This window comes from Oncorhynchus mykiss, chromosome 10 (genome assembly GCF_057628025.1).
Source record: "Oncorhynchus mykiss isolate SJ-2025 chromosome 10, ASM5762802v1, whole genome shotgun sequence".
NCBI lineage: Eukaryota > Metazoa > Chordata > Actinopteri > Salmoniformes > Salmonidae > Oncorhynchus > Oncorhynchus mykiss.
In genome coordinates, this window is record NC_143031.1 from 39,232,315 (window position 1) to 39,246,556 (window position 14,242).

The window sequence follows — 14,242 nt, forward strand, 5'->3', positions numbered from 1 at the left end:
AATAAAGTGCACCAAATGTATTATATATATTTTTTTTCAAAGCATGTTATCCAGATTGATGTGGAAATAATTCAATATCACTACACAAAATTAATATCCAAGCGGTTTCAGAATGTAAACTTTTTTTATTAATTTATTTTAAAACAATATTAATATGTTACAATTTTATTTTTGATGGTATATACAGAGAGAAAAACAAGCCATACAATATTATCAACTGTGCAACACCAACTTGCTGAATTGAAGAAAATAAAAAACTCAGCTCCCCAATAAGACACTTTAATAATGTGTTACAAAATACTTCTGTTTGTTTTACTTTAAAATCATGTAACATACATACATACATACATACATACATACATACATACATACATACATACATACATATTCAATCTATTTGACATCTTATAAAATAACTATATAATCTAAACATTTTTTGTACACTCTATAATACAATATTTTCAATTCGTTTTCTGCAATGAAATGGCTGTTATGTACAGTACCAGGTTCTTTTTTTGTTTGTGTCTTACTTCTTCCTGGCACATTTTATACAGTATTCATTCATGGACTCTCCACCCCATATACTGCAAGGATGCGCAGTCACTTCTAAAAGGTCAGAAATGTAAAAATGAAGGTCACAAAAAGAATGACACTTGATGAAGAATCAATGAACATAAAACTACAGTCAAACGGTAAAACACAAAGTGTGTATTCTACTGCTGGGGAGACAGATTCAACAGAATCAAAAGAGAGTAACAGTATCATTTGATCTAGTGTAGCAATCACAATTAACAAACAAATACCAATAAACATGAACTTTTGTATAAACTGAAGCAATACACAGCAAACACACAATGGCTATCAGTATGACCTCTGTGGGAAATCATCTGTGGGACTGGGTTAAAATGGAAATTGAATAACTGCCTGTGGGTGCAAATAGGGGCAACTAAAGCAAATTCTTTACACAAGATGGAGGATAAACTACAGTTAGCTAGAGAGCACACTGGACAATTTTGAGAACATGTTTTACTATTATTCTATGAGCTTGATAATTAAACATACACTACATGTTCCTTCAACCAGCTTCAAAAGGCAGTTTACTATATGATTGGGCATTGCGCACATTGAACCAACAACAGTTATTTGCTGAATGATAAGGTTGAGTGGAGGCCAACCCGGGTGACATATTTAGCTGACTATCAACAAACAGGATTTAAAAAGGATTGAGTATGTTAACAGGACCGTTTCTAAACGAATCTGCATCTAGGTCTTGAATAGAGTCACTGTTGTGTCTTTAGAGTAATAACAAACTGACACAGTAAAACTATGTTGAAACAATGTGTTCGTCATATCGCTTAAAACAATGTTTATGTTGGGCTGACCCCAGCAAGAGGCCAACAAGTTTTTACTGAATCTAATATGGCCCCCTTTCATGATGCCAGCATCACTCTGAGAAGAGTTGACCTGAGTCTTTAGTGTAGATTAAGCCATTCTAACAAAGTCTTCAGCAGATACAAGCTGTACCTCAGTAAAGATACTGCTGATATTCATGGTTGAAGGAATGTTAAAGATATTTCCATTTAATTCACATAGTACATTAGTTTATAGTATACAACTATATCTTTTTTTTTTTTTTTTTACATGAGTACATACTTGCCTAGAACCATAATTTCAACAGCATAAATCATTTATTCTAAATTAAAACGACACATACTATAAGAATTCTAGAACTTTGTTTGATCTCTTCAACCAAGATGAACAGCACCAGTCTTCGTGAGAGTGACTATAACCGATGAAGTGATAGCGACTCAATGTCCACAGCAGAGATTGGTAGGATTGTCATAAACGTTGTACAATTTAAGATTCTTATCACTCCACAATGCATTTCAACCTTCACTTCATGTGAAATGGCACATTTAGTTTAGATTAGAATTCCAATATGTTGTTCCATTTTGTTATGGCTAGTGAATGTAAAGGGAAATTGAGGCATACATTTCTCTCATTGTTTGACAGGATATAAGTGTTTCACAGTAGGACTTTCCCATTCAAATATTACAATATCTAATGGGGGTAGGGCAACTCAAATCAGATACCTACTGTTGTAGTTATTTGGGGAAAACGTATGGAACTTGAAGAAAAAAAAGTAAATAGGAAATACGTAGTATTATTTTAAGTGGTCAGTTTGATTGTAATTTACATTAGCAGGCCATTTGTCTCTGGTTAGTATTTTCTTCATACACAGTATTCCTAAAATCACCAGTGTATGGACATAATTACTCATTCATGGATAAATACACATAGTCTCTATAGTCCAAAAATCAACAACATTCTGCTGAATTGCAAAGATTACCAAATATAGACAATTAAACTGTAACCAACAAATTATGAAAAGTACAAATTGTTAATGTAATACTGAGAATATTTGTTTCCACAAATAACCTGAGAAAAGAATTACGTTATGAAAGTATACATAATCAATGTAAGACAACTACAATATATTAGTGATGTCTTCCTAATCATTGCAGCATCTGTTACACTTGATACAAAACAATGAGTTCTTAGGTGATTTGGGCAACAAACTACTGTTACTGTGCTGTTAGTAGCTGTTAATGCATTAAGACCTTATTGACTTATCTTTCAATGCCTGATTAAAAACACACCCAGTAGAACAGCTTAAATTTGTTTAGAAATGTATGATAAATAAACAAACATGCTATGGTAGTCTACTAATAAGGTTTGCTCTTTCCATTAAGGTGTGGATAAAGAATATGAAGCTTGATTTTTATGAATTATTGAATACAAATGTTGCCATAACTAATTGGTACTATTGTTCGCTTTTAGAAAAAATCATGTCTAAATATTTGATTCTATAATGAAAATAATAGTAATTGTATGAGGACATTTGTTGCTGTGTCAGTCATGCAAAATATTTTTTCCCCAAACATGGATTAATAGTGTTGAGTGGTGAATATACTTCAGTGTTTAATAATGATATCAACTATGTCTGGGAGTGGCTGACTGAATGTTTGATGAAAAGACGACACGTCCAACATCAAAATGAACCCCTTCCTTTATGTTTCCTTGAAACTACTGTTTCCTAATAGTCTTCCTATGTCAAAACAAATGTATGTATGTATGCACAGCAAAACCATAACCTACAGACAAGTGTTTTTCATGTGAAATGAAGATGCAACTTTGAAGGAGTAAATGCTCACTGCAGGTGTTTACTCTCTGGAAACAACAGGACAGATGGTATGACCACAGTGCAGTCAGTGCACAACAAGGCTCACCTAACAACCTCTCTTTTTGTTGAAAACACATCTGCACGAAAACACACAGCAGCACCGTTTTCCTGTTGATTACTTTGATCGTTTTTTTTCCATCCAGCAGTGTCATGATGAAATATGACGAGTAAGCATGTCCTCCAGTAGCACAGTGGAGTGGGACAGAGATGTTGCTGCAGCGAATATTAGCATTTTCACCTTTTGTTTTTGCTGTGTAAAAAAAGCCACAATGGCTTCTTAAACAGTGAAGAACACAGCACAGCATGGGACCAAATATGCCTCTCTGTGTCTTCTATGCATCCCATAGAATTCTGCCACCAAACCTGTAACAATAAGTTTCAGAAAATATCTCACCACTGTTTGTGTCTTCGGTGCTACTGAGTGAGCATATTTCGGAAGTCTGAAAGGCTGCCAGGCTGGTTTTGGGAATGGTGGTGTTGCCGCTGTTGCTGCTGTTGTTGCTGCTGTTGTTGCTGCTGTTGTTGCTGCTGTTGTTGCGGTTGTTGTTGTTGCTGCGGTTGTTGTTGAATATAACTGACAGTACCTTGCTGTGGGACATTAGTAGTGTGGAAAAAAGCCTGAGTGGTTCCACTGTGTAAGAGTCCTTGGGGCTGCATCTATCAACAGAAAGGGATCAGGGCATAAGTGAGGCGATACTAGTTCTACAGAGTGAGCCAAACCCCTCCAGCCCAAGGCCTGCTATCACACTACTGCAAGTAGTAGGACTACTACTGTACCTGAAAGAACTGCTGGGGCTGCTGCAGCTGCAGAGAGTGCTGGCAGGCCTGCTGCTGAGCGTGGTAGGTGGGCTGGGCCTGGTGCGTGATAAAGCTGTTGTGAGGGATCATGATAGAGGACGTGAAGACGGGAGAGGGGACCAGGACAGCGTTGCAGTTCACCTGCTGCATGGGAAACGACGGGGTCATCATCTGCTGCTCCAGGGTGTATCTGGGAAGGGATGGGTGCAATCAACAGGTCAAATACGTTTACTATGTTGATAGTTACAGAATGTGTGTGCCATTCAGAGGGCTCTATTTTCGGCTGGTGTTACGGCGGTGTTAGTGTCAAACGCACGTTATTTAGAAACATAAAAAACAAAAGTTTTTTTCCCATTTTGTTTTATTTGATTAAAAACCAAGCATAGCCTCCCTCCTCTTAATTAAGTATTTTTTTCCCCCTGCCAATGCAGTCGCCAAAAAGTCAAGACTGTCAATAAACGGTTTGGATCCTGAGACCGTTTTGAATTACCTCTTAATCACCAAGGCTTTATTTTTTTTAAAAGTATGTTTGACAGTCGCAAAACAGTGAACTGACATTCCATTTTTATCTATGTATTATAGGGAGACCCACGTTATTTTAGCCATGCAGGTGCAGTTTTGGACACAAATAAAACCCCCTCCATGATGTAAGCTACGTGTCCATGCCCATTATGAAATGAGCAATGAGAACATCTGTACCGGTGAACCTCGTATTTAGAAGTTATTTTCCTGTGACAATTGCTTGTTTTGCGTTTCATATTTTCAAAACCAAAGCCTCCCTTACCCTAGGCCCACTATAATGACTCCCTTACCCTAGGCCCACTATAATGACCCTTACCCTAGGCCCACTATAATGACTCCCTTACCCTTGGCCCACTATAATGACTCCCTTACCCTAGGCCCACTATAATGACTCCCTTACCCTAGGCCCACTATAATGACTCCCTTACCCTAGGCCCACTATAATGACTCCCTTACCCTAGGCCCACTATAATGACTCCCTTACCCTAGGCCCACTATAATGACTCCCTTACCCTAGGCCCACTATAATGACTCCCTTACCCTAGGCCCACTATAATGACTCCCTTACCCTAGGCCCACTATAATGACTCCCTTACCCTAGGCCCACTATAATGACTCCCTTACCCTAGGCCCACTATAACGACTCCCTTACCCTAGGCCCACTATAATGACTCCCTTACCCTAGGCCCACTATAATGACTCCCTTACCCTAGGCCCACTATAATGACTCCCTTACCCTAGGCCCACTATAATGACTCCCTTACCCTAGGCCTACTATAATGACTCCCTTACCCTATATTTAGCAAAGATAGGTCTACATTTTGTTATTTAATTTCTGTGAGACATTTAACAAACTATAATGAACTAACATTGGAATTGGAGTTGATTCAATGTATAAAATACCATAAATACACAACTTAAAGGAACCACATACTTCGCCATGGAGCACGTTCTGATTGGCCAGTGAGGGGCCAAGCCTCGACACACCCACAACTTGTTTATTCATCAAAACCCAGCCCTTTCACGCCAATGCCAGCAAGTGAGCTGATATTTGTAATAGTAAAAATAGCCAAATGAATTCTGCCACACCCCTGAAACTATAACGCATGTGCTTAGATTTACCATTGCGTTAGGTTTGTTAAAATAGAGCCCAGAGGGTGAATGGGCCAGACAAAATATTTAAGTGCCTTTGAACGGGGTATGGTAGTAGGTGCCAGGCACACCGGTTTGAGTGTGTCAAGAACTGCAACGCTGCCGGGTTTTTCACGCTCAACAGTTTCCCGTGTGTGTCAAGGATGGTCCACCACCCAAAGTACATCCAGACAACTGTGTGAAGCATTGGAATCAACATGGGCCAGCATCCCTATGGAACTCTTTTTGACACCTTGTAGAGTCCATGCCCTGACGAATTGAGGCTGTTCTGGGGACAAAATGGGGTGCAACGCTATATTAGGAAGGTGTTCTTAATGTTTTGTACACTCAGTGTATGTAGATCAGTAGTGCTAAAATGTGGGTATGGTGTGATTCTTTGCAACTGAGGGTATATCATGTGTTTTAAGTACATTCAGTTCAGTTCAAGGATAAATGCATTCATTCTTCCCATATTTCACTACATATACAGTACCAGTCAAAAGTTTGCACACACCTACTCATTCAAGGGTTTTTCTTTATTTTTACTATAGGATCACATTGTTGAATAATAGTGAAGACATCAGAACTATGAAATAACACATATGGAATCATGTAGTATCCAAAAAAAGTGTTAAACAAATCAAAATATATTTTACATTCTTCAAATTAGCCTCCATTTGCCTTGATGACAGCTTTGCAGACTCTTTTTATTCTCTCAACCAGCTTCACCTGTAATGATTTTCCAGCAGTCTTGAAGGAGTTCCCACATATGCTTAGCACTTATTGGCTGCTTTTCCTTCAATCTGCGGTCCAACTCATCCCAAACCATTTCAATTGGGTTGAGGTTGGGTGATTGTGGAGGCCAGGTCATCTGATGCAGCACTCCATCACTCTCCTTCTAGGTCAAATAGCCCTTACACAGCCTGGAGGTGTGTTGGGTCATTGTCCTGTTGAAAAACAAATGGGATGGGATGGCGTATTGCTGCAGAATGCTGTGGTAGGCATGCTGGTTAAGTGTGCCTTGGATTCTAAATAAATCACAGACAGTGTCACCAGCAAAGCACCCCCACACCATCACACCTCCTCCTTCAGAGTGGGAACCACACATGCGGAGATCATCCGTTCACCTACTCTGCTTCTCACAAAGACACGGCGGTTGGAACCAAAAATCTCAAATTTGGATTAATCAGACCAAAGGACAGATTTCCACCGGTCTAATGACCATTGCTCGTGTTTCTTGGTCCAAGCAAGTCTCTTCTTATTATTGGTGTACCATGAAGGTCTGAAGGACCATGAAGGTCTGATTCACGCAGTCTCCTCTGAACAGTTGATGTTGAGATGTGTCTGTTACATAATGATTACACACACTTACTTGGTTTGCTGGATGGCTGTGTTGCACTGGGAAGCCTGGGAGCTAACACGGCTATCAGGTACGAGTGTCTGCACTGGCTGGTTGAGCAGCATGCTGCCAGAAAGAACAGTCTGTGTCATTCTCAAAGCTAATACTACAACCTTTCTAAAAAATACATTTTAAAAAGCCTCCTGGGCCATGGGGACAGACTGCACAAGCTGTTATTTTCCACCCGTGATATATTTCTCAATTTTCCAAACACAGTGTGAGTACAATGGACAGGACAAAAGGTTTTGTGACTCAATGAGACTATTACCTCTCCAATGTAACCCTAAACTTTCTCTTCAAGGTTAGCATAAGCACGTGTAAAGCAGGTGTTCTTTCATTCGGAATTCATACAATGTAGATATGATTTCAACTTCAACTCATAAAGCTTTGTTTTGATAAAATACAGCTTCCCATGTCAATTGTTTCCCAAAATGTTGCTTCAATTTAGACCAAACTAAAGGCTGAATTACACTGACCATGAAGAAGACTTTCGACAACAATGTTCTTGAAAATAATTCTGCAACAAGAAATCAGACTGAGTGGTTTACTGTCTGTAGGGCTCACCGTAGCTGTCTCTCTTGGCTAAACTCCGAGTCTGAGTGTCTTTGGTTTACGTCCTGCAGTGCCTGTGTGGTTGTCTGCTGAGAGAACATCATGGGGTTGCTGTAGAAGGGCATGGTCAAGTTGGCATGGGTCTGCACCGGGAGACTGACTGCCTGCATCTGCCCGCCTGCACTCCTTATCAACCTCTGCTGCACCTAAAGCAACAACAACAACACTGAAACTACTACCAGGTTGACTACAGTCATGCAAACCCCACTTCCTTGTACATCTTGACAGAATATTACCCTGCTTACTCTATACAAAGTAAACGTTGAAAGCTATTGGGATAAGAGTACGGAGGGAGAACTGGGGTACCTGAGGGGAGGGTGTGCTGTGCTCTGTGAGGAGAGAGTGAGGGGACGAGCCGTGGGCTCCATGAAGAGGCTGTTTGGAGTGGCTCGAAGCCTGCCTGATCACCCCAGACTGGGCCTGCTGCTGCTGCTGGGCTGGTCTCCCTGGACCCTGATGCTGAGCCTGTTGCTGCTGCTGTTGGACCTGTCCAAAGTCACTGTGGACCGGCTGCTGTAACAACATCTACAGTGCGCACAAATACGCACACACACACGCACACACACACGAGGGAGGGATTAGCTACTGTATCCCACTGTACAACAATTAGCTTAGGTTTTGGGATCGTTTTAGGCAGGGCGTCTGACTAGCGGTAAGCATGGTTACCTGGAGGTTAGCCAGCTGCAGCTTCTCCTTGATGTCATGCAGCTCCTGTTGCTGAGTCTTGATGTCCATCTGCAGGATGCGTGTCCTCTCCTCCAGCTGCTCCTTGAGCTGGTGCATGACACCTAGCTGAGGCTCAGGAGGCTGCTGCTGGTACATGGACTGTTGCTGCTGCTGTGGCTTCTGTTGTTGTTGCTGCGACTGGAAGAATAGGATACACAGCCATCATGATAAAGGCAGTTCATATCACAGTACCATGTATGGGTCATGCTCTGGCACAAGCCTTCACAGCTGCTCACACACACATTTTCAGAGCCAAGGAGGGCTTTACAGTAGTTCAGAAATACAGCACTCAATAACTTGAGGACCACAGAAATCACCCTCCCAATCATTACAGCTTGATTAGCACTTCCAGCTCTTGTTTCCATTTCATGTAGATGTTGGAGATGGTTTTACTGGGCCTCATCTCAGATGAGTTGAAGTGATCATCTTGAGACAATTTTAACATACATGAGAATAGTAGTTTTGCATCTACACTGAACAAAAATATGAAAGCAACATGTAAAGTGTTGGTCCCATGTTTCATGAGCTGAAATAAAAGATACCAGAAATGTTCCATATGTACAAAAAGCTGATTTCTCTCAGATTTTGTGCACATATTTGTTTACATCTCTGTTACTGAGCATTTCTCATTTGCCAAGATAATCCATCCACCTGAGGTGTTGCATATCAATAAGCTGATTAAACAGCATGATCATTACACAGGTGCACCTTGTACTGGGGACAATACAATTCCTCTCTGAAATGTGCAGTTTCGTCACACAACACAATGCCACAGATGTCTCAAGTTTTGACGGAGTGTGCAACTGGCATACTGACTACAGGAAGACCACCTGAGCTGTTGCCAGACAACTGAATGTTCATTTCTCTACCATAAGCCGCCTCCAATATCATTTTAGAGAATTTGGCAGTACGTCCAACCAGCCTCACAACCGCAGACCACTTGTAACCGCGCCAGCCCAGAACTTCCACATCCAGCTTCTTCACCCACAGGATCGACTACGACCAGAAACCCGGACAGCTGATGAAACTATGGGTTTGCACAACCAAATACTTTCAGCACAAAATATCAGAAACCGTCTCAGGCAAGCTCATCTGCGTACTCGTCGTCCTCACCAGAGTCATGACCTGACTGCAGTTCGGCGTCGTAACCGACTTCAGTGGGCAAATGCCCACCATCGATGGCCAATGGCACGCTGGAGAAGTGTGCTCTTCACAAATTAATCCCGGCAGCGTGTAAGGCATCGTGTGGGCGAGTGGTTTGTTGATGTCAACGTTGTCAACAGAGTACCCCATGGTGGCAATGGGGTTATGGTATAGGCAGGCATAAACTACGGAACAACAAACCCAATTGCATTTTATCGATGGCATTTTGAATGTACAGAGATACCGTGATGAGATCTTGAGGCCCATTGTTGTGCCATTAATCCGCCACCATCACCTCATGTTTCAGCATGATAATGCATGGCCCCATGTCGCAAGGATCTTCATACAATTCCTGGAAGCTGAAAATGTCCTAGTTCTTCCATGGCATGCATACTCACCAGATTTGTCACCCATTGAGCATGTTTGGGATGCTCCTGATCGACGTGTATGACAGTGTGTTCCAGTTCCCACCAATATCCAGCAACTTCGAAGAGGAGTGGGACAACATTCCACAGGCCACAATCAACAGCCTAATCAACTTTATGCGAAGGAGATGTCACGCTGCAAATGGTGGTCACACCAGATACTGACTGGTTTTCTGATCCAAGCCCCTACCTTTTTTTCAAGGTATCTGTGACCAACAGATGCATATCTTTATTCCCAGTCATTAGAAATCCATAGATTAAGGCCTAATGAATTCATTTCAATTGACTGATTTCTTAGTATGAATTGTAACTGAGGTAAAGTCTTTGAAAATGTTGCATGTTGCATTTATATTTTTGTTCAGTGTAGAAGTTAAACATCAGCTATATTTACATCTAAATTATGGTCATCCTAAATGGCGTTGGTGTGGTCTAAAATCAAGTGGGTGTGGAAGCATTTCACGCAATTGAACGAGCAATTAAACCAACAAACAAGAACAAGCAGTCATAATACTGTGAGACTACAAGACAAACCGTGAGCAGGCAGGCAGGTGACAGACAGGAAAACTCAACACCAACCATTGCGGAGTGCTGGCTGCAGGTAGGAGAAAGGGGGAGGCTTAGTTGGGGAAGGAGGTCAAAAGAGTTTAGCCCCAAAGTCTACCTTTGCACTACTGGGTGCGAGTCTGGACAAATTCTTCTCTGTCCCAGCGATGGATGCAGACTGCCGTGATGGTGTGCAAGCATCTGTGTACCGCAAAGATGAGTTGGCTGCTGGGAAAAATGTTTCAATAGGTACTGTAGAAGGTTATGCATACTTCATAATTAACCATCTAAATTCAAAATAGTATACATTAAGTAAGTGTGTGGTGGTGCAGAGTTTGGAATAGGGTGAGAGTGGTGTTGTATGGTACAGGGTTCAAGTCGGAACGGACTGATCCAGTATGGGGGTGTTTGGGTTAGCTGGACAAAGAGAGCAGCAGGGGGACTGACATGCCGTGTCGGACAGGGCCGTGTGGGAGGACTTCCGGGAGCTGTGGGAGGACACTGAGCGTGCCCCGCTCATCCTGTCCAGTCCGGAGGGGTCCAGATTGGGACAGATGTCCAGGTACACCTCCTGAGCCTGAAACACACAGGATAGAGGAGCATTAAGTACTGACAGCACCAAAAACAAGATTTGGAACACACATCTGCTTTTACCCTGAATTAACAGCCTGACACTGGATAGAGCCGTATTTCCATGGCAATTCATCATCCCATTCAGTTCTGAACACTGACATTGGAGTGGGAAGTTAAAGCACTACTGTACATGATTACTACAACTGGAACTCGCCTTGGTAAAATGGCTACGCATTATGAAACTTGAATACTGTATGTTATTGTAACATTCTTCACGATTCATCATTTATATTTGATCGTAGAGTCTCTTCTTCATACCTTCATGGATGACGAAGTGGCCATGTCAGGGGACGTCTCCTCCAAGCCAAACTCTCTCCTCTTCTCCGCTCGCACCTCCGCATAACTACAAGTCCGTGAAAGAGTGCAATAGAAAGAAAGATCAAATGCCAAATGATCTGCCCATAAGTCAAGCTTTCCCATTATATTCATCCTAAATGTACAATATCAAATGACAGACAGATACCACAGACCCCTAATGCAGTAGATAAGGTTCAATAGCTCTACACTCGACTGATCTCGAACTACAGGGAGGCGATAACTTTCTCCCCCTCAGGAGGCGTTAGAGTATACAATACCAAACATGACAGAGAGTGACAGAGGAATTAGGTTTACCTGACGACTGTGTGAGTGCACACTATGAACTCTGGCTTGGAGTTCCACTGGTGGTATGTAATGTAGTAGTGTGTCTGGAGCCAGATCCACTGCTGACCCTTGCTTAGAAACCGATAGTAGCAGGATTTACCCTTCCCAAACTGCATTACTGTGAAGACAACACAAGACAGAGGGATATTTTCAGCAGTCAGGCATATACAAACCACTACACCACACTGCCCTAGTTCACAGTGTACAAGGTAGGAGATGTTTGCATCATCCTAAAATATCGGGGCAGGGGTGAAAAACTCTAAGCAGCCTCATAGTTCCAGGCTTTTAATGCTCATTGGTGAAGCAGAAATAGAAATGTAACTACAGCAGGAGGACCTATTTCTGTGAAATGGCTGCCTGGATCCTGTGGTAGGGAGGGAGAGCGAGATAGGGTAGGAGAAGGGGGGGTGAAAGAGAGAGAACGTGGAGAGAGTTGCTTACATTGCTTATGACACCGCGCTATAAGCTCCAAGTCATCCACATGATAGTAATCGTAGCCAGAAGTCCCAAGAACCTCAAAGGGCAAGTAGCCAATGATTGGTGAAGCTCTGAAGAGAGAGAATAATCAAGATATTAAACAACTATGTTTTATGGCAACAATAGACTGGTTAAACTGGGACAATAACTAGAGTATTTATTTTGTCCGAATTTACCATTTTATACCCTGAAGAGAATAACTTGATTGATAATTCCATAACTACCTTGACAAGTACATTGAAAAATTCATAAACATTATGATTAAATAAACCTAACAAGTCTGTATTGTCTCAAGCACACAGGGCAATAGAATCTCATCTTATGCATACTGATATGACACGTTGACAGAATATCAACTCTCTAAATTGGTTAGGGCTGAGCGAGTGGGACGTTTCTCATGCCTCAAAAATGCATAAACATGGCAATGTTGTATAATCACAGCTATGATTATGACTTGATTTTGGCTCACTTGATGCATTTCATTCATCAATGCTCAGTTAAATCCATTTAGCCTAGGCCCCCATAAGCCAAATTCAGAATGGCATGCAGGTCACATTATGGAGGCAGCCATTAATGTAACCCAGCACAGTAGATGTCCAATTATAGCTCAGCAGAGGACACAACGTACAATTTCCTCCCCTGGTTTTACCCAATAATATATAAACCCTGGATTGCTGATGCTATGTATTGGCCAATGAGAGGCTTTGAAACCACCGGTTGGCCATATTGGCACTCCCCAGAAGAAGCAGATGTCCATAGGAATGAATGGAATTCTACAGTATTTCAATTAAATGTTTCAGAGACAAAATTACATGTATTTAAGTATTTTTGTTGTTGTAGTGGGGACATTAACATTAGTACTTGCAAAAAATTATACTTTAAGGAAAATGCTTTTATATATTTGTTCATTTTCTATTTTATGTTCAGCTCACATAATGTAATTTAAATGTGTAATTAATGTGTCTGTAGTAGAATAAACATGAAAAAACAAATGTTAATGGATTTGATTTGATACTGCAGCGCTGGTGTCATGAATGATAGAACGTAGCAGTCTGGGATGTTTCTTACAGGGTCGTTATCTCTTGGTGTTGCAGACTAATCTTGGGGCTCCCCTGTCACTATCCAGGGCATGGCAGCAGGTTTAAAGGCCTTACTGGGTGAGGAGGCCCGGCCACACGGTGGAAACTAGCACAATCAGTCAGTCACGCTACTAGCAGCAGCAGCAGTCTCTGCTGATCACTGAGCCTGATCACCCAAAGCCAATCAGATGGCACGTAACCAAGGGACACACAGCGTGGCATATGACACACGACTTAACAGAGTTTACAAACAACAATATCATGTTAATGCCAACATAGGGGAAAGGAGAGAACAGCAGTTGTCCTCTTAAATCTATGTGTTCCTGTAGTGTTAAAGATGTGCAGCCCAGAGGATGTCAGTAGATGGGCATCGATGATAGTGTAGCTTTCCATCAGGCTATGAAAGGCTATGAAACTTATCAAATTAAAGACTGATAACAGATGGAACAGATGTTTCTCAGCTCCTCTTACCTGTGATCTAAGAACAGGAACTTCCATTCAAGGCTGTGTCTGGATGTGAATTCATCACAGGGACCTTCCACATTACACAAATCCTGGTCAAAGAAACAAAAATATGAATTTAAGACCAGTCATTAAATCCTATAAAAACCTATTCTACCTTGGAATTATAAAAAGTTCTATCTGCGAAAACTCTAGATTTGAGTTATTGAGCATCAAAGCATCAGAACTGTTTTGCAGTGATGAATTCCTCATGAAGTCCCTCACCTTAAAGGTAAGAGTACAGAGTATCAAAATCCTGGAACATTTGTAAATGTGTTTTTTTTAGGGGAGGGGGTTGTAATTGTAACATTGTTTTTCTCAAAAGTGGATTTGGGTTGAGTAAAAAGGTTATTTCATAGAAAAGTAA

General features: G+C 41.4%; 1 protein-coding gene across 11 annotated transcripts in view; it reads right to left on the reverse strand.

Moving 5' to 3' along the window:
- Positions 1 to 105: 105 nt before the first annotated feature.
- The window catches only part of LOC110533857 (neuronal PAS domain-containing protein 2), a 72,229-nt gene continuing 58,092 nt past the window's right edge, over positions 106 to 14,242 (reverse strand). For 2 of the 11 annotated variants that reach the window (XM_090186563.1, XM_090186564.1), the window contains exons 10-21: positions 13,846 to 13,928; positions 12,260 to 12,366; positions 11,789 to 11,936; positions 11,435 to 11,519; positions 10,991 to 11,120; positions 10,662 to 10,744; positions 8,373 to 8,570; positions 8,013 to 8,231; positions 7,659 to 7,852; positions 7,068 to 7,160; positions 4,022 to 4,232; positions 106 to 3,901 (exon numbers count right to left, since the gene is read on the reverse strand). In XM_090186563.1, coding sequence (XP_090042689.1) covers positions 3,659 to 3,901; positions 4,022 to 4,232; positions 7,068 to 7,160; positions 7,659 to 7,852; positions 8,013 to 8,231; positions 8,373 to 8,570; positions 10,662 to 10,744; positions 10,991 to 11,120; positions 11,435 to 11,519; positions 11,789 to 11,936; positions 12,260 to 12,366; positions 13,846 to 13,928 — 1,794 coding nt within the window. In that variant the 3' untranslated portion in view covers positions 106 to 3,658. Of the gene's footprint in view, positions 3,902 to 4,021; positions 4,233 to 6,198; positions 6,643 to 7,067; positions 7,161 to 7,658; positions 7,853 to 8,012; positions 8,232 to 8,372; positions 8,571 to 10,661; positions 10,772 to 10,990; positions 11,121 to 11,434; positions 11,520 to 11,788; positions 11,937 to 12,259; positions 12,367 to 13,845; positions 13,929 to 14,242 lie in introns of those variants that run through there. The other 9 variants (XM_021618412.3, XM_090186562.1, XM_021618410.3 and 6 more) reach the window with 5 other exon arrangements.